The following is a 22,432-nucleotide window of genomic DNA, read 5'->3' on the forward strand; positions in this document are numbered from 1 at the left end:
CACTGAATGCCTCAGACTCAGCAGCAAGTTCAGTCCACACAGCAGAGAACATATTTGCTCTGTAGGCTGCCCTGACGAAAAGCCACCGAGTGAATCTCACATGGGGAGGGACCTTTCCAAACCCAAACGAATGCCAATGGAAGGCAGTGACTGTTCCCAAAGAGTAAAATACCCGACAGATGTGTCTAGGATGTCAGGGGAGAAACAGCACACAGTTCCATAAATAAGCTACAACTGAGCAAAGCATCCTGACCCATGAGCACAGCGTGTGGTGCTGAGCTAGGCGCCCTCTGAACTACTCTGTGAGTAGCAATAGTCCCTGCTGTCTGTGTCTGTAGCTGCCCATCCTGAGGCTTTGAGGGCAGGCAGGCCTGGCAGGCTGTCAGGAGTGGTGGAGCTGGGCCTGGTGTTTATGTCTGATCCAGACGACTGAGGGCTCATGACGATTTACTGACGCAAGAGCTCCCAAGCACTGCATGCCAGAAATTAATCAGGGGAGGAAGAATTCTTTTTAAGAAACCACTTGGCCAGGACTGCCCGGCCTGAGGCTGAAAGTGTAAGCGGAGCCACTCCTCCTCTGGGAGCAGCACACCCAATACTTCCAAGCAGCTCCAGGCTGGTAAATCAGGCCCAGGCCCAGGCTGGGGAGGTCCTGCCGCAATGCCTGGCCCTGCTGCGGCTGGCCACAGTATCCAGTGGCCTGCCCCAGGGCCCATCTTGTCCCAGAGGCCCCCTTCAGATGGCGTCTGCAGAGCCCCACCAGTGTGCACGCTTCATGGTTGGCGGTGTCTATGGGAAATGACTGGAAGCCTCTGATCTTATAATCTATTGCTATAATCCCTTTCTCAAGAACAGGATTTTAAAGTTTGCAAATGAGACCACCTAAGAATGAACAAGTTAAAACATAAGGGATGAAATCGCTGCAGCAGCAGCAGCCTCTTCTCAGGATGGGATGCACGACAAGCCAGGCTCTTCTTGCAACTCTCTTTGCACATTCACAGATGCCATGTGACATCAAATGCACGGTCAACTACACAAAACCATGTCACATCAAACACATGGCTAGCCATGCACAGCCATGTCAAGTCAAATGCATGGCTAACTATGCACAGCTGTGTCATATCAAATGCATGGTTCACTACACACAGCCACATCACATCAAACCCATAGCTAACTATAGCTAACTATAGCTAACAACCACATCACCTCAAATGCATGGTTAATGACACACAACATATTACCATGTCACAACAAATACATGGCTAACTACATCTAGCATTCCTATATCTTTAAAAAAAAAAAAAACAAAAACAAAAAACAACAAAAGAAATTATATAGAAGCCATGTTGCACACTGTACCCTATCCCAAGTGTGGTAGCTCCAAAACCACGCACCATGCATCTGCCGGCCTCTGGTTTATTTGTAGCCTTTCGAACCTTAATTTCAATCAGTATATGAAAATAGGGGAAATCCTTGGATCAAGATCTAAGGTCTTTAAGAAACAGCCCCTGGCTCCACAGAAAACAAAGGACCTGAGTCCCACTCCCAATGTCCAATAAGTATTCTGTCTCTGACCCAACCACACCTTCTGATGCCTACCATACCTCCTCCTTCCCTAACTATTTCCCAAGGTAACACTAACCCCTAAATGAATTCTTCACTCATGCTAAGGGGGCTGAATGCACAAATAGGAAGAAAGGCAGGTAGTCAAGGAGACTTTACACCACTTACAAGATCCAACACAAATCACCTCATAAAAGATATGAATAAAAGAGCTACTGGAATAGCTCAAGGCTACAGATATAATTCAGCCCACTTTATTTCACTGCAACATAAAAATCAGTTAACCTGTAAAGCCATGAAACAGAGAACAGAGCTGTCTGGACCATGCAGGACAGGGCCCCTAAAGAGTGGCTAACAACATACCTCTGTCATTAGACAGAAAACAGGATAACTGTCCCTGCCAGGAAAGACTTGACTTCTACTATGGACTTACAGAACTGAGTTATTCCAAGCCACCTTCCAGTCAAGGACAAGGATGGTAAGGATAAAATGTAAACTGTTATAGATGTGTCTGCAGGCTTTGCAACAGGAGCTGTGAGGTGCTGATGTGAGAGGGTAGAGAAGGGTAGGAGAGAGGAAGGGCACTTCCAGCCATCAGCCTCTCAGGCAGCCAGCTGCTAGCTTGCAAAGGATGAGGAGCCAAGCTCCTGTGAGAGCCTGGCTCTCATGTAACCTGAAACTGGACTGTACACCCTAGGAAGCAACACAGGGAGCAAAAAAGACATCCCATAACAACACAAAGATTGTCATTCTACACCAAAGTATGAGGCTCCCAATGTGCATGGGCTTAAAATAGCCTCAACAAACACAAGAACAGAACTGGCCAGGACTTAAAGGAGACTGTCCCTATCTACAATCACAGCAGGGCCTTCCAAATGCAGCAAGACACTGGACAGGCCATAGATCTGAGCACTACGATTATCAAACCTGACTAAACTGCCATAGAATTGAACTTGGGAAACACCTGGAAGACTGACCAAAATACGCACAAAAAACAGCTTCCAAATAACCCATAGATTTCCAGATAACCTATGAGAAATTAGGTAATACTGCTGACTTACATGTTTACACAAACTGGCTAAAGACATGCACATATGGAAACTCCGAGCCTTAAGTATGGTTACTACAAAGCAAGAAAGTGCAAAAAAATATACTGATCTGAATACCTTAATCAGGAATAAACAAAATACCCAGCATTTCGAAACCAGAGAATAAAATGAAACAAAGGTTGTAAAAGCAGCAGTTGATTCTTATTCAGTCCAATTGAATCAAGAACTTGAGCTTAGTTCTTTATGAATACTAAAACAACTAGTAAATCCCTATGAGTCCAATGAAGAGAAGGAACAAGCAACATCCAACATCCGGAAGGAAAAGGAGAGATAACAACAACCCCACAGATAGTACAAAGACGAGAATGTAGAGAACTTGACAAATAGAAATTCAGGTGGAATAAATGGTTATGAGACATCAGATCTCTAAACAGGCCTATCACTTTAGAGCACAAGTTATCCCACACATAAACTCAGAGATGGGTTCACCTGGAGATTCTTCCAAACACTTCCAGGATGATAATAATAGCTTCTGAACTCTTCAGAAGGCTTGACAGAGTGGGCACACTACGACCCACAGGCCAAATACAATCTAAATCCATGGCCTGATTTTTATTCTATCTGTAAAACAGAGCAGATTCTTACATTAATCATAATCATAAGTGGTAAAAAGATGTGAAGGGGGGGTGCACTGGAGACCTATGTTGTCAACAGAGCTGTCTAATGCTACCAAAAACCTTTGCCAATAGTCGAAAAGAAAACACAACTCCATCACACTTTAAGGGGTCAGCATTAGCTTAATAGCAAAATTTAAAAGAAAAAAATTAGGCTGGGCGGTGGTGGCACATGCCTTTAGTTCTAACACTTGGGAGGCAGAGGCCTGTGTATCTCTGAGTCTCTGAGTGTGATCTACAGAATGAGTTCCAGGACGGCCAGAACTACACAAAGAAACCCTGTCAATCAATCAACAAATAAATAAATGTGGGGACTATGTGGATATTATAGCCATAGTTACAGAACATTTAAAGAAACTGTTGGATGTGGTGGCACACACCTTTAATCCCAGCACTGAGAAGACAGGGGCACGTGGATCTCTGTGAGTTGGAGGCCAACCTGGTCTGCAAAGCTACGACAACCAGGGTTACACAGAGAAATCCTGTTTCAAAACAAACAAACAAACAAACAAACACAAAGTCAATTGAGAAAATGTATCATTAGTCCAATAAAAGGAAAAAGATCTATTATTAACTGATGTATAAAAAGTTTAATATATTAAATATTAAGCAAAACCAGTTAAAGTTTTAACTTGGCAGTCTGGGAGTGAGATCTACAGTTCATGTATGTGGTTCAAACTAAGATCTTGATACACTCTGATGAAAAAATTCGCAACACACTAATGATAGCTGAGAACACCCTTATCCTGACAGACATTTACACAAAACCTGCAGCAAATGCCACCTTGGTGATGACATTCTGGGAGTTTTCCTTCTTGCTGCATGCAGCAAGACACAGAGGGCCACAGTGCTGCTTGCTCAGCAACTGACTGGAGGTCACAGACAGCATAGAAAGACAGCCTAAATCTCAGCACACAGAGCAGCCATCACCCAGTCTGTACTTTTCTGAAAGAATCTATAGACAAACTAGTGTATAAAGCAGGTTATGTGACATTCCAGGTGACAAGGTGACTATACAAAAACAAACTGTATTTCTAAACATCATGAAAAAGGTAAATTAGGAAATAAAACAGCCAACATAGAGAAAGCTAACAAAAAGAAATAAAACCTCAACTATGAGAAATACAAAATGGATATTAAAGACCTAAATAAACAGAAACATATACCACACTCATAGGTTGGAAAATCGAAAATAAAAGTTATTCTATATGCAAATCAACAAAATTTTAATACAGAGACTGTAGTAGGTAAATAAAAAAGGGGACTTTAAACAATTGAAGAAAACTCACAACCTTGCATAAACTAGTTTAAAAAAAAAAAAAATGCAATGCCTGAGATGGTCTTATTGGCACAGAACAGAACAATGTGTCAGAACAGTCTAGAACCAAACCCACTCTCATACAGAGACTTGACTGGCATTGCACAGTAAGATAGTGAAAGAGAAAGCATTAGCCCTTCAGTAAGGCACTGAACTAACCAAATACTAAAATTTAAAGTGTCTAATCCCCACTTCACAACATACTAACACAATCCAAACCAAAATACATTTCTACTAAAAATACAGAGCATCCTTAGGTCCTTCAGACAGGCACAAATAAATCAAATGAAATAATGTGTTATATTGAAATTAAAAGCATCTGTTAAATAAAAACACTAAGAGAAAAAGGCAACCCATAGGATTGACAGAAAACAGCAGTAGGAATAACCAACAAAAAGACACATATCCACCCAATCTAAACAAAAAAGCTGCTACAAATCAGTAAGAAAAACAAAGACAAATTGGTTTCCTGAATCTTCATCCAGGAACTGAAGAAGCAACTTCCCGACCACCCACATACGGCTGATTTATCCGTATGAAAGTGATCAGCATCTTTAGTTTACACAGGAAACTCAATTCAGCCAAAGCAATACAGATGAGAAGACCATACAGAATACGGAAGATCGTATGTGAGACAGACAGCGCGCTCATGCAGCACAGGTCAGAACACATTGTCACAGGCAATCTTACACAGATCATCTGCTACACACAAGCAGAACTCTAAGCGAAAACCATGCAAACATCAGTACCAAATCAAAGAATACCTTGGGTTAGTCCGTCCAGTAAAACATTAAATACCCATACACACATGGAAATGGAGCAGCTGCCATATCCACATTGCAAATACTACGGAAAGGGGCCAGACAGAAAAGAACAAATGTTTTTAACAAATTTTAAAAACTCATGTAAGACAGGAAAAGTGAAGGTTGACACCCAAGCAGGGACACTGTGGTCACTTCTCTGCTTGCCGAGCAGGTCCAGGTGCTCTCCTTTCCTGAGTTCCCACCGAGGCCTAACACCTATATGGAGGCTAGAGCATTCATCAAGAGAAAGCTCCCACATGGGAACACTTAGGTCTCATGTTTACCAGAAACAAACTCAACTCCCACCAAGGAAGACCTGTCAGACAGGTGACCTCACACCCACATGCAACCATAAAGGGACAAAGCAAGCACTAAATGCTGGCGCACCTGCAATGGCTAAGCACGCACTCCTCAAAGAGCACCTGCTAATGCACTTCAGTTCTGGACTTCAGGTTCTTACGGGACCACAGGGGATGGCCAGGGCTCAGCAACCAACACCAACACACAATTAATGGCTGAAATCAAGACTTTCCTTGGATTTCCTACATTTTCCATGGTTTCCTACTCTGGGACCCCATCCAGGAATCCCACCTTTCCCTAGATGCCTCTTGGTTTTTTATGCCCCTGCAGATGGGAGAGGCTGGCGGGTTTGTCAGGACACACCTCTTCCAGGATCCACTGGTGAGGGCTGCTGGGAAGACTATGGCTTGAAGGGCTACCTCATCAACGACTAAGAGTCAGACCTAGAACAAGCACATGCTCTCTTTCTACACTGGCTTTACAGAACAGCTGGTTGTCAGGAGAGCGGCAGCCAGGGAGTGTGACAGCAACAACAATCTCTGAAGATGTGGCTATCGCCATCAGGCTACACCTGAGATTCTGCCATTTCCCTTCAGCTCTGGGAAGGCTGCACCGGAAGCTCACACCAGCACTAAGCCCTCACAGACACAGAGACTCCTGTGCCACTGACTCACCCAGAGTAGCTCCAATCACAGAAGCTTTAGCAATACTAATAGGGAGGGATCAGGGCTCCAGAGTCGATAAAACACTGTTCAAATCTGGCAAGCATGGAAAGCAAGCGCTTCCTCTTCAATGCATATTGCAGTGATTAGCAGTCACGTCAGACAGCCAGACAGCCACTGCTGGGTTTGACATTCTGTGGCTCTTCCTTTCTTCTGAGCCACCAACTTCTTTCTAAGAATGAGGACAAATTAACAGCATATCCACACATCTGACCAGAGCCACCAGCTCCCAAACAAATGGCAACAGCGGAGACCGGATGTACCCACAGTGGTCCTGGCTCTGTGTAGCCAGGCTTTCCAGGAACAGAGGAGCAGACAAGACAACTAGCTTCGGCTGAGGTCTGCAGGCCAGGCCCCTGTGGAATCCATGCAGTGCCGACTGTACCCAGGCTAAATGAGACTAGCAGCACTAGCCTGTTTCTGTACATTGCTTCACCTTCAGCAGGGACAAAGAAAAACAACAGGGGAGAGACTCCCAAGGAAAGCCAGGCCACATACACATCCAGGAGGCCCTGTCCGGCAATGGTACAAGGCAGGCCACCTGCTGGCCTGTCACTGAAATTGTAAACAAAGAGACAAGGGTCTGAGAAGGGCATGGTGAAAATGGCTCTAGGCTGGCATGGGCCATGCCTTATCTCAGACTTAGAAACACATTACTTCTGGTGACTCCCACTGCACCTCCCTGGCAACCCAAAGATGCCACACACCCAAAGGCCAATGAACTTCCTCCTCATTACCTCCAAGTTTTCCTCTATATAGCCCGGCAGCATCAGCCTCTGACCATCACTCACCTCCACAAACCTTCAATCAGGATCTTGAAAACCTCTTTAGTCATGTCAGCAACAGTGCAGTAATCTCTGTGGCACAGAATGGGTGTCTGCCCAGAACTCACTGATGTAAAACCAAGTCGCTAAATTCACATTTACTCACACTAGGTATTTTAAGTCCAAAAGTGGCACTTGATCAAATATTCTATGTTCACTACATAATATAGGACAAATTTAAGTTCTGATATTTTTCTAAGGTGGGTCCCTGTGTGTACTGCAGTGACCTTGGGAATTGGGGACTGAGACACAGTTTAAAACCAACAGAAGCCACAGCACTCAATAAGCTCTGACCTCTGCCAATCCCAAAGTCTCTGTGAGCACCCACAAGCAAGAATGCAGCCAGCACCAACATTCCACAGCCCTCACTCAGGCAGGGGACTCTGCAGCACCATCAACAGGGGGCTAGCGTGAACCCTGAAGCTCCTGCCCAGTGCTGAGATCCATCAGGGGTTCAGGTTAGTTTCCCAGGGGCAGAATTTCATTTGCAGCCAGATATAAATAAAATTCACTTTGAAAGCATCTAGGCAAGCTACTAAGAAAAGGTATCTGAAATTTAACAGTGACTGGTGAAAACTATAAAAAGTCTAAAACTAGAAAATACAGAGCTTGATTTTACAGAAAGCAATGGTGAAGACATTATCGTCACAAATAATTTTAAATACTGCTCAAGCTGAAAGAACTTCCCACAGCATGCCTGCAACCCCAGCACTTGCATAACTGAGGCAAGAGTCCAAGTCTAGCCTAGGCCATGTGTTCAGTTTCTGACACAAAGAAATAACAGCAAAAATCAACTAAAATAAATATACTAACTCAAATACTTTGAACTGCCTGCCACTCCCACCCAAGCAAATCCCTCCCACTGTAGGGGTGTCTGGGTGTTAGTTATCCAACTCCTTTGCTGCCTGGTAAAGACCTTTGCAAGGAAACAGCACAGATCATCCACCTGCCCCCTGCCCGGCTCCCAACTTCTATCAATTACACAAGCTTGAAGGAAAACCAAACTGTTCCCTCTCCCCAGGATGGCCACAGCAAGCCCTCAGACCACCAGGTTCAAGGTCTGTGGTCCCCCAGCTCAAGGCAGTCAGTCACTGGTTGCATTCTCATGCTAATACACACCAAGCAGTCCATGAACCTGAGTTGCACTGAGTCAGCTATGGCCTATAAGTGGACATGATCTTCCCTATCTGACCTTCTCCTCCATTACAAGATGTTTACAAGATGCTACCCATGACTAGAAAGTCAGAAGAGAGCCAGATCACAGGAAGACAGGAAGGTGAATGAATAACTGGACTACTTCTAGAGGCTAGGAAGGAGCCCCAAAGGGAACAACTCAAAAGAAAGCCCAGCCTGCCACCTAAAGCCCAGCAGGTGCATTTCCTGTTAGACTAATCATCACAGGACACTGAAGCCATGGTGGGCACCCCAACAGCCCCAGCTACAGCCCCAGCAATGGTGCTAGGGGATGCACTGCTACCATATAGACTGTGGTAACTACCTGAAGGGGTACACAAATACATTCCCTCAACTCTCTACAGAGGACAGTGACACGTACACCACTTAGAAAAGAACCACTTCCCTAGGTGGGAATGTTTTTTGCAGACCCAGAACTCCCAGAGGAAGGCCGACGGATAAGGATATCTAAGCCTTTTGGTCCCTGATTCTTGGTTGAGTACCTCCGCTCCAAGGCAGGCCCCTTGCTACCTGACCTGATGCCACAAGAGGGCAACAAAGGTCACTGAAGATCTGGTTCCCTTCTCAGAAATCATATTCAGGCCCTGGCTCACCGAAAAATGCCCATGTAGGCTATACAGGGGACCTTAACCTCCTACTGTCTTCTATCACTAAGGTTCCCACAAATAGTACCAGGCACCATATAAAAGAGCTCTGCATGGCTCCAGGGCACACAGAATGTTCCCAAGAAAAATGCTGGCATTTCCTGCACCCCGTCTCCCCGGGTACTACCTCAAGCTTTCTAAACACTTTCAACCCCTGGTCTATAAGAAAGACTATGTCTCTTGAGCCCTTTCAATAGAACCAGAACAAAGCACTAGGCCTGCACAGACGACTCAATGGTTAAGAGTACTTGCTCTTCTTTCAGAGGTTCCAAGTTCCAATCCCAGTACCCATACGGTGGCTCTGTAACTCCAGTTCCTGGGAATCCAACACCCTCTTCTGGCCTCTGTGGGCACTGCATACATATGATACCTAGACATGCATGCAGACAAAACATCTATACATATGAAGTAATCAATAAATCTATTTTTATTTTAATTAAAAAACAAAACACTGCCATTGATCACAAAGAGGGTTATAGGAGAAGGTGGCCACTTCATTTGGCCAGTCATAAGGATCCCCTGCAGCTGCGAGTATGGACAGGCCTGCATGCATCAGTCTGGGAGGAGAGCATGGGACTGGAGAATCAGTCAGCCCTTGTCACGGACCGGCTCCATGAGAAGATGGAAATAAGGAGCATCAACATTCCTGCATCATGCTGCCGGCTGGATATGGGAGGGAGGGGCTCCCACTAAAAGCAGCGTGACTTGCTCTTAAGACTGCATGCATTAGAAGCTGTAACCCACAGTTTTCTCGGAACACCCATACAGCCAATAGTGAGGTCCTTTTGAGTCAACAAGCCACTGAGAAGCAGGGCTCTAATTAAAGTCCACTTTCTCCAAGAGATTTCCTAGGAGAGTACAAGAAGAGCGTACCAGCTGTGAGTGCAAACTAATCAAAGTGGAGCCTACAGTTCTTCCAGTGGAAACTTTAACACCTTCTGTGAAGGTCTAAACGCTGGCTGGCGTTCCCCACCCAGCACAGCAGCACTAAGATGTGAGGCCACAGGGAAGAGATGAAGTGTGAGGGAGGACAACACCCAGAGTGCACGGAGGCCCCTTCAATAGGGAGGAGCTCCTGCCACCATCACAAAAGAAGGCAGCAGGGTGGGAACAGGCAGAGGCCAGGGAAGCCCTCACCAGACAGAGTCCCTGGCATCCTGATCTTAGCCTTCCAACCTCCACAGATGCACCACAAATTTCTGTATCACCACCAGGGTTTCTATTACAGCAGCAGGAAAGAATGGAGACCCAGGAACCAAACAACCAAAGTACAAGGGGCAGTCTTCTAAAAACTGTTCTGAAAGTTTAGTACTTAAAGGGGAGAGGGGCACAGGAGGGAGCTGGGAAGAGCTCAGTCAGGAAAGTCCTTGCTATACAAGCATGAGGACTTGAGTTCAATCTCCAATACCCATGTAAAAAGCTGGGCATAGTGGCAGGAATTTGTAATCCCAGAACTGGGCAACTGGAGGCCAGCCATCTTACCCTTACCAGCAAGCCCCAGGTCCCAGGGAGAGGCCCTGTCTCCAAAAAAAAAAAAAACAAAAAAAAAAAAACAAGGTGTACAGCTTCTGAGGATGACAGCTGAAGCTGACCTCTGGCCTTCACATGCACACAGGAGCATGGTACACACCCACATGCACCCATATACATACAAACACATACCAGCCCATCCCAATCTCGGTCATCAAGGGCTGACTTGCCTGGACAACAACCAATCCCACCATCTAAAGGGAATACAGAGTCAAAAGTTGATTTAGGCCTCGTGAGAATGTCACCGAATGCAGAAAACCAATTCATCCTGTTAATGACCACTAAATAAGAACATCAAGATTCTTTAACCAACTTCACGGTTCTTTACAAATGCTATCTCTGATGTGATTTGTAAAAGAGATATCATTAACCATAGAGTTTACTTTTAAAACACACAAGCCTTACCTATAAGTAAACTCCATGACTTCTTTTCTAAGTACACAGTAACAGCAGGAGTCAGGAATGGCTTAAATGCTAAGCAGTGCTTTGTCGGAGATCCTGAGCTGCTCAGAGCACTTGATGAAAGCCACGCGTGAGCCTACCTTCTCACTTCATTTGTTTTAATTGTTACAGTGTTCCCCGGTGTCCATTTCTTATGTTCTCATGAAGTAAGCAGAGAGATGCTCAGGAGCAGCACTAAGTTTCACCCAAATTTCCAAATTAACATGGTTCTCCAGGCACCCACCTCAGTTCTTTCAATTCAGCTTTCCATGATGAGCAAAGAGTAGTCAGAGAAGGTTTGAAACATACCTAATGCACAATACACACAGTGCAAAACCCAGAAGTCCCAGCATGAGCTAGGACAGCCAAGGCCCATGGTAACACTGTGTGTAGCAGGAGAGGGCAACAAAGGGCAGTAAGGTCAGCCTCAATCTAGATATAGCGAGATCGTGGCCACAGACTACAACAGCACACCCAACTCTCTCCTCCCTCCATTCTGAGCCTTGCCTCTACCAGGCCAAGTACCCCAGGCAAGAAGCATCATGCCCTGCTCTTCAGACTCAGCCAGTGCAGCTCTTCTGGGGGAACATCTTCCAATGTACACAGCTCATCTAGGAGCTTTTACGACCTGCCTAGGCCCTTCTCATGGCAAGAATCACTCCATCCCCAAAGTGCCTGCCTGGCCTGGAAGTCCCACCCTGTAGAGAGGATGAGAAGACGTATCTGGGCCCAAAGCATGCAGAGCTCTGCTGCCCACAGAGAAGCATGTATGGCTCAGGGATTCCAGTTCCTGGCTGGCCTCTGAAGCACTATCCAACCTCAACCTAAGCAGTTATTGGATGGCAGGCACTACTGGTTTCCTCACCCACACAATGGTACGATGGCTTTCCAGCTCACTTCACAAGGTTATCACGCCACATAAATGTAATAACTGGGATGCACAATTCAGAACGAACTTGCTATTCATTCTGGTCCGTTAAAAGCACAGCGGTGTTTGACTTGGAGTAAGCAAGTAATCAATGCTGATTTATGATCACTATAAGTTTTAAACACCTACGGTTAAACAGAGCCAGTTCTTCAGTTGGAGCAGTCCTCGGCCTCACATAAACCAGCTCTGGAGGCGGCATGCATCTGCACACCTGTCCACGTACGACCTGCCCCCACTGCCGGGCGCTGCAATTATGGCCTTTCTGTTCCAGCACCAAGCTGTGCTCAATGGTTCCTAATGATTCGAGTATTGAGTTTTCTGTGTCAAATACATACCAGGAGTTCATTCTTAAATTTCAATATCATTAATCATCTAACATTCAGCATCTCAGAACTCATAAATTTGCATTTCTACAATGGGGGCTTTGAAAGAAGGACACAAATGCAAATGCTCCCCAAACTGTGTAAGAATTTTCAGAAAATTGCCAAAACAAACCATCAGCACACCATTGACAGTGAATATTCTGAGCTCTTCCTAGTGACAGAGTATTCGTGATTTTTAAAAGACAAAACACAATTTGAGAGTTGAAAAAAAAATAGGTTGAAAAATAAGTCCTTATGTCTACATGATTTCCAGAACAAATCTTGACTGATTAAGATCCCAGATAATCACAGCATGGAGAAGCCAGGGTGGTGACAACTTGAGAGCTGCACATGCTACTGGGGTGGTGGCTGGGAAGATGCCAGCAAGATGCATGTGCTAGGCACTGGGCAGGAGGCAACAGCATGTACACGAAGCATTCTGGAAGCCTTTCCTTCAGAAAACAGGCTGAAGTACTCCCAGGATTAACACACTCCCACCCAACTCTGGTCCACTGCATGAAGCATCTCCCATCCTTCTCCAGAGAATAGGATGCACGCACAGGAGAAATGGTCACTTCTCCATGACCCTGGCCAGCTCAGTCTTGTTCCCCATTGTCCAAACCCTCAGAGTGGTTACCTCCTGGTGATTCCCTGTTCCCTCCCAGATCTGTACAAAGCTACTCTCTCTGGCTGACTATGCTGCCTAAGGATATCTCCTTGCTTACACTCCTAGGCCTCCTGCTGGCTAGCTACCCTTAACTGCCTACACACCTGTCCTGCAGAACCTACTGACATAGTCTACAGTGGTCTCTTACACCAGGTCTGCGACCCACCTGCTACCATCTGCCTAGAACTCACATCTGTATGCACCACAGTCCACAAATGCATTCTTTCTCCTACTGTGCAGTATCCCTGAAACATACACATTGCAGAGCAACATGTGAAAGCTACAAAAAAGTTCCTTTATGATACAAGCTCATTACCATTTAATTTCTTCATTACGATATAACAGCTTTGGCAGCCAAGCTGGTTGAAATAACTAAGACTCAAGACCATACAAGTGAAGGCATGCATCTTTAATCCCAGCACTCAGAGGCAAGAAACAAAAGAACCCCTGTGAGTTCAAGGGTAGCCTGATCTACATAGTGAGTCCAGGCCAACCAGGGCTACACAATGAGACCCTGTCTTCAAACAACAACAAACCAAAAATAAGGACTAGAGCACAGAGATGGAAAGAACCTGAGGATCTCAGCTCAGCCCAGGCCAAGGGCAGAGGACCTCTTCCTGGAGTCCTGGAGAACAACCCTAGTCATTATGTTGTGTTGACACAGCCTTCAGACCCTTCCATGTGATGGTTCAGACTAACAGACATTATTATTAAACTATAGAATGGACCAAATTAAAATACTGGTCTTGGGTTGCACATGCTTCCCTCAAAGTGGTTACTTTATTTGTAACCTGACACTGGCTAGGGAGAGATAGGCTTCCTACCTGAGGCCATCAACTAGGTCATCACAGATGTCTCCTAGCGGACACCTACTTTCTCTATGCAAAGACCTTCAAACAAGGAAGTTCAAATACACAGCAGACACAGGGTACAATGCTGTGTTTCCTGGTAGCCAGCCAGTTACCAAAACCTAGTGCACTTTAACATCAAGAAAGACAAGAGCAATAATTGGCAGGGATATGGACAGAAAATAAAGAATGGCTGCTTGCTCTTCCAGCAGACCTTGCACACATCAGTCCTCACACTGCTATGAACATGGGATCTGACTCCCAGTCCAGGAGCTGAGTTCACCACAGCCTGCCTGGGCACATCCCAACACTGAGGGCTTCAGTGCAGGATGAAACCAGCAGCACCATTCAGAACCTCCTTCCACAGAGTCTCCACAAATTGAACCAACCCAAGCCCTTTCCTCAGGCTGCTCACAGCACTGGAAACAGTTATTTAGAGCAATAAATCCCAACAGCTAGGCGGCTTTTACGTCAGAGAGCCAGGGCCTGGCTCTAGCAAAGTCCAGAAAGAACGGCAATAAAACCCTAACGCAGGCCTCACCCAGCACCACAGGGAGTTTAAAGGAAAACAGAGGAGAGAGGAGTTATACACAGCAAATAAAAAGGCCACTTCATCACCAGGCCAAGGCCAATCAGCCCTGCCAATGTGAGAGACAGCCCAAAGGCCACAGAACTCCACCAGGACCTACTGTGCCACCAGCACTGCACCAGGCCACACAGGAGCAGGCAGGAGTGAGCCAGGCAGGCCAGGGCATGGGACCAGAGAGAAGACACTGGAGTCACAGACAGTTACAAGACAGGGACAACGACCAGCATGACTATCCTGGTTCCCTAGCTCTGTACCAGTATAGTCAGAAGTTTCCTGTTACAGATAGCAAACTAAAGGCTGAGGAGCTCTGTGGGAAAGGCTGCAATTAACCTGTGCAAGCCTTCAGGTTCAATTCCCAATATTAAAACTCCCCAATCTAAAAATGAAAAATCTTTTTTCCAAAAATCCACTAAATTCAATATAAATAAACTATGGAAAGATTCAGGGCAATGCCTAACAATAAGAAAAGCCCAGAAGACGTATTTACTGAAACTACAGGACCAAGAGGCAGGGCTGTATCACCAGTAAGGACCTATGGCCTAGGCACAGAGCCAGCTCCTTCTTGGCCATTCAGGGCTGTGAGGTGCCATGTGGAGGACACCTGTTCTATGACTGCAGAAAACAATCTGCAGAAGACCAGAGGGCTGGAGAGGCAGAAGACTCAGCCAGGTCTAAGCCCTGAACTAACAGCCTAGCCATAGATATGCAAGCATTCTGAGAAAAAGAATGGTTTCAGCACAAGGCAGCTCTATCTGATCCAGAGACACACATACCTTGACCCAAGGAGAAGAGCCACCTAGAAGCCCTAGGATAGATAAATGAGCAGAGGGGCTGAAGGTGCAGCTTGGTGTTGGAGTACTTGCCTGGTGTGCAAGAGGCCCCAGATCTGACCCTCAACAGAGGGGAGGAGGGAAGGGAGGGGAGGGAGAGAAATAAGTGAACAACAGTGGGTAAAATTTCCCACACAAAGGGCAAAGAAAGAGTCTCTGAGGGAGAAAGCCAGAATCCAGGTGACCCCGTTTACGAGGATAAGGTTTGAAGAAGGTGGCTGGGAAAAATCAGAGGTAAGTAGATAGAACAAGATCCATTAACCAAAAACAGGCAAGTATTTTACAGAACAAAATAAACGCTGAACTCTGTTAAGAGAGCTCATTAGTCAAAATAATAGTCATTAATGTTTAATTAAGCACTGGGAGAAAACACTGAAATATAGAGAGAAAAATGATTAATAATGTTAAAAGACTATACCAAAATTACAACTACAATAGAGCATTTTACTTTTCTCAGAAACCAAAAAGACAGAGTAGAAGTGATCCTGGCTTAAAAACCCAACTGAGTTAATAGATATAGATAACATTTAGGAATAAAGTACAAATATTCTTATACATAAATAGGCCATGCATATGTATGAGAGAATTTTAAATGCCGTCTAAGATATACTTGCAAACTTCTTTAAACCAACAACATAATAACAAGAGCACACTTTTCCTCAAATGCCTGGATAGTGTGTGCAAGAAGATTTCATTGTATCTGTATCAGGTCATATAGTATGTACCCATTGAAACAGCAAAGAAACTGTAGTCATTTTCTCCAGCAGGCTAGCAGAAATAAAACAGACTGAATCTCCCAGTGTCAGAGTGGTGGAAGGCAAGGAACTACGCCTCCTTACACACTGCAATTAAGAAGTTGAGTTAGACAACATTCTGGAGCAATTGCCGTCATCCTAAAGACATTTTAACCCTGTATGTCTGCTGACCCAGCTTCAGCTTTTCAGAAGTTATCCAGGAGACACTTACAGTTCAGTACATAATATATTCCTAGTAATTGTGTGATGTCAACTTGGAGCTATTGTGAACACTGACATAACCACATAAAGACACAGTCACAAACTGTCATGGTATGTTAGGTTAGTGTGAACACTGACAACAAGGATATTCACAGTACACTAAACATAGAAAAACATCTAACACACATCCACCTCACATACAGATGTGGATACACATATCACTACATGTTCATACACAGGGAAGAGACACACCTCCATCTCACTGCAGAACAGAAAGCATACCTACATACCACTATCTCCTGTAGACATGTCAGTCTATACAGCTTAACTTTCTCCTTCAATCACCATAAACCACTTCTTTAGAACAATCAATACATGAACAACTTACTCAATAAAACCCTTCTACCTAAATAAAACCTAGAACCCTGCCCCCTGAAGCTCTCAATCAAAGCCATGATGCCCCCAGAGAAGTGTGTGTGACCATTCTGCTCCCAGCAGTCCTGGAGGAAAAGGGCCTGGACGTTCAGCCTCTGCCTCTACCCAATAGAGCAGGCTCAGAGGCAGGCTGACAGAGCCTCAAGCATCCCTCCTAGCGTCTCTCCAGCCTCCTGTGTGTACCCAGGACAGATACTGGCATCTAAAGCTCTAGAAACTACACAATGCACTAGAAGTAGCCAACGGCAGCTGAAAGTTCTGCAGGTCAGGCAGAGCTCACTACATTTACCATGGTTCATGCTTTGCTACTTTCTAAGTCCAAGTCCCATATGTATGTGTTAAGGCCCAAGCATGCAGTTTCTAATCCTATTCTGCCCTTCCAGCTCCTTGACCTTAGACTAGTCCTTTGTCCCAGCATTTCTAAAGGCATCTAGGGCTGTTGAGAATCAGAAAGGCCTGTGAAATATTTAATATGGCACCAAAGAAAGCAAACTAAGACACTGTATTGGCTGTTGGAACCAAGGCTTCACCCCACCCAGAGTCATCACAGCAGCACTGCCCCTCACTTGCCCTGACAAGAATCTCACTCTGCAAGTTACCTGCTGGTATTTATCCATCACCTACTCAAACACAATTGTTTTTCCTGGCATCAAGGAAACTGCCTGCCCTTGGAGTGGGCACGCAAAAGCCAGGGCATCCTCTGAATCTCCAAGAGGTCTACATCAGCCCCTTGAACCACAAGACAAGAAACCCCAGTTACTGAGTACTTGGTGATGCTTCGAACCAACAGCAAGAGCCATAGGAAAGCAAAATCTGAAATGGGGCAAGCAGGTTGCAGGGGCAGCAGCAACACATCTGCAAAGAGGAGCTAGAAACCAAAGATGCAGGCCTTACCTGGATGGCTTTGGGAGCTCATTGCTAGCAGTGTCAGCGCCTTAAGTTCAAAATGGCTCAAAATGTCCACGTAAACAGTAGCTCCAACCAGCTCCAAACTTTCACCAGCACATGCAAGTACAAAACTGAGGTGGCTCGGGTCCCAGCTGCGTAAACTCGAAGTCTCACTGGCAGGGTCTTGTAAACCAAGTAATCCACAAGAAGAGCAGTTGTCACCTGGCCCTGCAGAGATGAACCTGCATGGTCAGAGAAAAAGGAGCCCTCAGTTGGGATGTGAACACTGAATCTGGACAATACCACCTAACTAAGGAAATAGGTTTGCACTCTTTCCTCTGTTTATAAACCCAGGAATCGGAAAAAGCAATTCACACCAAACCATTTCTATCAGCGTGAACCAGTGGGGTTTGTCAAAAATCACATGTGAGCAATGTTCCTCATCACCACTGCACTGCTGACGTCCAACAGCTACGCAGTGGCTGGGCTGTGGAGCTGTTACACTCATGACAAAAACCCAGCAGTATTCCTGACCTCCGCCCACCAGATGCCAGTAGCATCAGCCAATTATGACAGCCAGAAATGTCTTGGGGGGGGGGGGGAGAATCAACCTAGCTAAAAGTCTTATCTAGAGTTATCAACCACCCTTCCAGAAACATCCCCACCATCAGACTTTTGGAAGGAAGCAGTACAGAACCTTGTCACTGATACGAATACATTCCAAGCTACACTATTTTATGAAGTACACAGGGAAAATGCCACTGCCCCACCTTGCCTTCCCATTGATAAGCACCCATGCAGACTTCTCTGCACAGAGTTGCTACCATAAAATTTAGTTCAAATTCCATAATTTATCTCTCATGTGCCTAACTTTATAACTACATTTTCCCAGGCTTATAAGAAATGTATGGCCATCCAGAAGAGTATCTGAAAGGCACCTGGGGGTAGTCCCTTCCAAGAGACAGATGCTAGGGTAACATCCATACTCAGACCCTTTGTGCTGTACTTATCTTTCTCGGCCTTTTGCCCAGAGGATCCACTAACCGAAATACATCCTATGTCCCAGCTGCCCTTTCCCGGGTCACTCTACACCACTTGGTAAACACTTGGGAGGGTTTGGGAAGACTGCAGGTTTTAGGGCACTGTCAAAAGCCCTGGATTTAACAAATTCTTCCCCAACCAGACTTTTCCACAACCCAGTCACTTCAGAGACAAGCCAATGAAAACCAACCCAAGACTATCTGACTGATTCTGGCTCCATTACCTGCTGAGGTCTGTCTCCATCTATCTCTCCCTTTAAGAATGTGATAAACCCTTTTGGTTTGAGAGTGTCCCACTATATAGACCTGGCTGGCTGGCCCCACCTCTGCCTCTTGAGTGCTGGAATTAAAGGCATCCACTACCAAGTCTGGCATATGTATCCTTTTATTAAGCAAGTCTTTTTCCCAGCTGCTTGCAACTAATCAGCTCATCATGTCAAGGACAATCTCTAAACGTGGGCTGTTCCAAGGTGTTTTCCAGTTTTGCACTATTGCCTACACCTACATAACCCTGATCTTTATGACAACTGATATGTACCCAATAGCACCATGACACTTTATCCATAAGTTCAGAACTTTTACTCCTGCATAATTCTGCAAACCCCATGACTCTGGCAACGTTGCAGCCATCTTGCACAAGGTCACACCTTGGCTAGGTATAACAGTCTCAGACCACATCATTCATCCTGTAACACTGTTCCCTTGGAATAGCAAAAGGCCAGCCACCCCAAAGTTCCGTCTACATAACTTTTAGGGCTGAGTATTTTCTTCTGCCTACATGCTACCATGTCTTTTTCTTTAGTCTGGAAATGTAAAAATACTGTCAGACGGTGTACTGATAAGAGTCTCTTGATTCGTTTTGCTCACAGCAAGACCCTTTGAACACATTTCCATCTTCCTGCTCTGGAAAATGCTCAGTCACCCTTGATTATTTTTATTCAACTCATTCTGGCTTCTTGAGAGATTCTATACTGCTGCTGGACTCTCTCCACAGACCCCACCCCTCTTGCCTCAGACACATCTGTTGTTTATTCTGCATTCCCAGGCGGCCTCTCTGGTACATTCTGCACGTGACTGCTGAGATCTTCCACAGTATCAGCTTTCTTTATTGTGGTCATGATGCCATTTAAGTAAGCTTTAAACACTGTTCTTCACTGCTTCCCTTGTGTACCTTCATTTGGCCTGATCCTCTTTCTGACCACCCCACCCCTCACCCCGTGCATCCTCATTTCTTGAGACATGTCTAGCCAAACTTCCAAAAAACTTTCTTCTGACTAAGACAGAGGTGTGCTCTTAGATAGACTGGACACCTAGTTGACAGACTCCAGATGGGGGCTGTGGTTTTCCTCAAATAACAGACCCTCCAGACCAGAGCACCACCCAAGCCCACCTTGCCAGGGTTACAGCTCCCACCCAAGGCTTCCAGCAAGCTCTCTAAGCACCACTGATGGAGAGGAGTCCCTTGTAACAGAACCCAAGAGTTTGTGTTGTGACACAATACATATGTTCTGGGAGGACTAATACTTGGCAAAACTGAACACTAGAAATACCAGAGCTTAGAAGAAGAATGAAGTTCATAACTAATACACTACAAAAATGCATAATGCAAACATTACCACAGTTCAAAAAAGACACTGGTCTAACAAAAAGTCTAATAAATGCAGAATGTTAAGATTTAAAAACAGTGACAACAATTTAAAGAGGAGGATAAAGAGAGAACGCTTCTAAGTTTGGGAATCGAGGACAACTGAGCCCACTCTCACCTGTATCTGCAACCTTGTCAAATCACCCAGACACTCCACTGAGCGGCAAAGCTTATCAGATATATTAATAAAAGAGTAATTTTTTGAACCAAGTAGAAACAACCACCATGAGGTTAGACTGGAAATGTTGTAGAGACAGAAAGTCACTCATTTTATATAACATCAGTGTTCCCCAAGCAACAGAGCCCAGCAATGTGCTACCTACACGAACACATTTTCAATACAGACACATGCCACACAATGACATTCAAGTCAACAACAGACTGCATATACCAAATACAGCAGTGGTTATTAAAAATGATCACCATGTGACAATGTGGTCATCTTAGCCTGTGTAATATTCACACAATGGTAATGATGACAAAGCTACACAATACATTCCTGACAGAGCTGAACTTGACTATGAAGTCACAAATAAACTAAAGATAAGAAAAGATCTATCACACAAACCATGCAGGGTAAGCTCCACTGCCCCTGACTCCACTTAGAATCTCCCAAGAGATGATGAGGAAACCCCCCGTGTGTCTGTGAGGGTCTTTCTAGGAGCAGGGACCAAGTGCCACCTTGATATAGGAAGCACCATCCCACAGACTGAGAGACCCAGAGAATGAAGAGGGAACTGGAAGAGCTGGCCCACCACCAGCAGCCCACCTTTCTCTACTTCCTAGCCCACCATGACCTGACCGCTCTGCTCTGCCACACCCTCCCCACCATCATCAACTGAACCCTCTGAAATCATAAGCCAACGTAAATCTCCCTCCCCTCCCTTGTAGCTGTCAAGTATTTGGTCACAACAACAATAAAAGTAAGTAATACACAAATATTAACCAAGAGCAAGCTGTGAAGGAGACATTAGCATCAGACAAAATAAACTTTAGGCTCAAGTTATCACATAGGATGCAGAGGCCCATGTCCTAATGGCAGAAGGATCAATAAGCTGAAGAATAGATGAAAACCACATTTTACACTAGAAACAAAACTAGGAAAAGCATGAAGCAAATGGGCACATCGACCATTACAACTAGGGTCTCAATGCTTGTTCTCAGGGACTGTCACAACAGCACACAGAAAACTAGCAGGATAATAGAATATACACACACATCTCAAGGTGACTCAGTGACATTTACACAACACTCACTATACAAAAGCAGTGGGGTGTACTTTCTTCATTGTCCTTTAACACACAGCAAGCACTGAAACAGAACACCTTTAGGCCCATTAAAACAAAAACCATTAAGTTTAAAAGGACTCAAGTCACATAATATAAACTTATCTCACTAAACTGCAATTAATTTAAATTAAAAATCAATAACAGAAAAGTATTTTTTAAAACCCAATATATCTGCAAACTAAATAATACATTTCAGTTCACCACACACCTGTGATCCCAGCATTTGGAAAGTAGAGGCAAGAGAATCAGCAGTTCAAGGCCATCCTCAACTACACAGAGTCTGAGCTGGCTACATGGAAACCTGCCTCAAAATAAACAACAACAAGAACACTTTACAAATGAAGAAACTGGAAGGCACTTTGTAATGAATGAAAATGGAAACACAAGATATCAAAATGCCCAGAGGGAAATTCTCAACACTGAATCCCTGTGTTAAAAAAACATTCTTGATTCAGTGATGGTAGGCTTCACTTTAAGAAATTAGACAAGAACAAACTAAATTACAAATAAACAAAGAGACAACAGCAAAGAGTAGAAATCAAATCAATAGGAAGGAAGGAAGGAAGGAAGGAAGGAAGGAAGGAAGGAAGGAAGGAAGGAAGGAAGGAAGGGCTAGATACATAAGGCCGAGCGTGGTGGAGGACACCTAAGGAAAGCAGCGAACACAAGACTGTCCTGTACAGTGAGGCCCTATCAGGAACCCCGAAAGGAAAGGGGGAAATGAATGTGACTGACAAAGCTTTAGCAATCTGATGATGAAACACTATCAAGAAGAGGGGATGAACTACAGACCAAACAAACAGTAAAAGGACAAAAGATAACATCATACACAACTTTATGCCAAGGACTTACATAAAATTAACAAGAGCTTTGAAAGACCTTAATGTCAACTA

General features: G+C 44.8%; 1 protein-coding gene across 6 annotated transcripts in view; it reads right to left on the bottom strand.

The window, feature by feature from the left end:
* The window catches only part of Hdac4 (histone deacetylase 4), a 243,446-nt gene that overhangs the window by 194,471 nt on the left and 26,543 nt on the right, over window positions 1-22,432 (bottom strand). For 3 of the 6 annotated variants that reach the window (XM_051190802.1, XM_051190800.1, XM_051190801.1), the window contains exon 1: window positions 17,572-17,746. The exons of 1 other annotated variant lie outside the window; for it this stretch is intronic. In XM_051190802.1, the coding sequence (XP_051046759.1) occupies window positions 17,572-17,593 (22 nt within the window). In that variant the 5' untranslated portion in view covers window positions 17,594-17,746. Of the gene's footprint in view, window positions 1-17,571; window positions 17,808-22,432 lie in introns of those variants that run through there. 2 more of the 6 variants (XM_051190805.1, XM_051190804.1) reach the window with 1 other exon arrangement.

The sequence above is a fragment of the Phodopus roborovskii genome, unplaced genomic scaffold (assembly GCF_943737965.1).
Source record: "Phodopus roborovskii unplaced genomic scaffold, PHOROB, whole genome shotgun sequence".
NCBI lineage: Eukaryota > Metazoa > Chordata > Mammalia > Rodentia > Cricetidae > Phodopus > Phodopus roborovskii.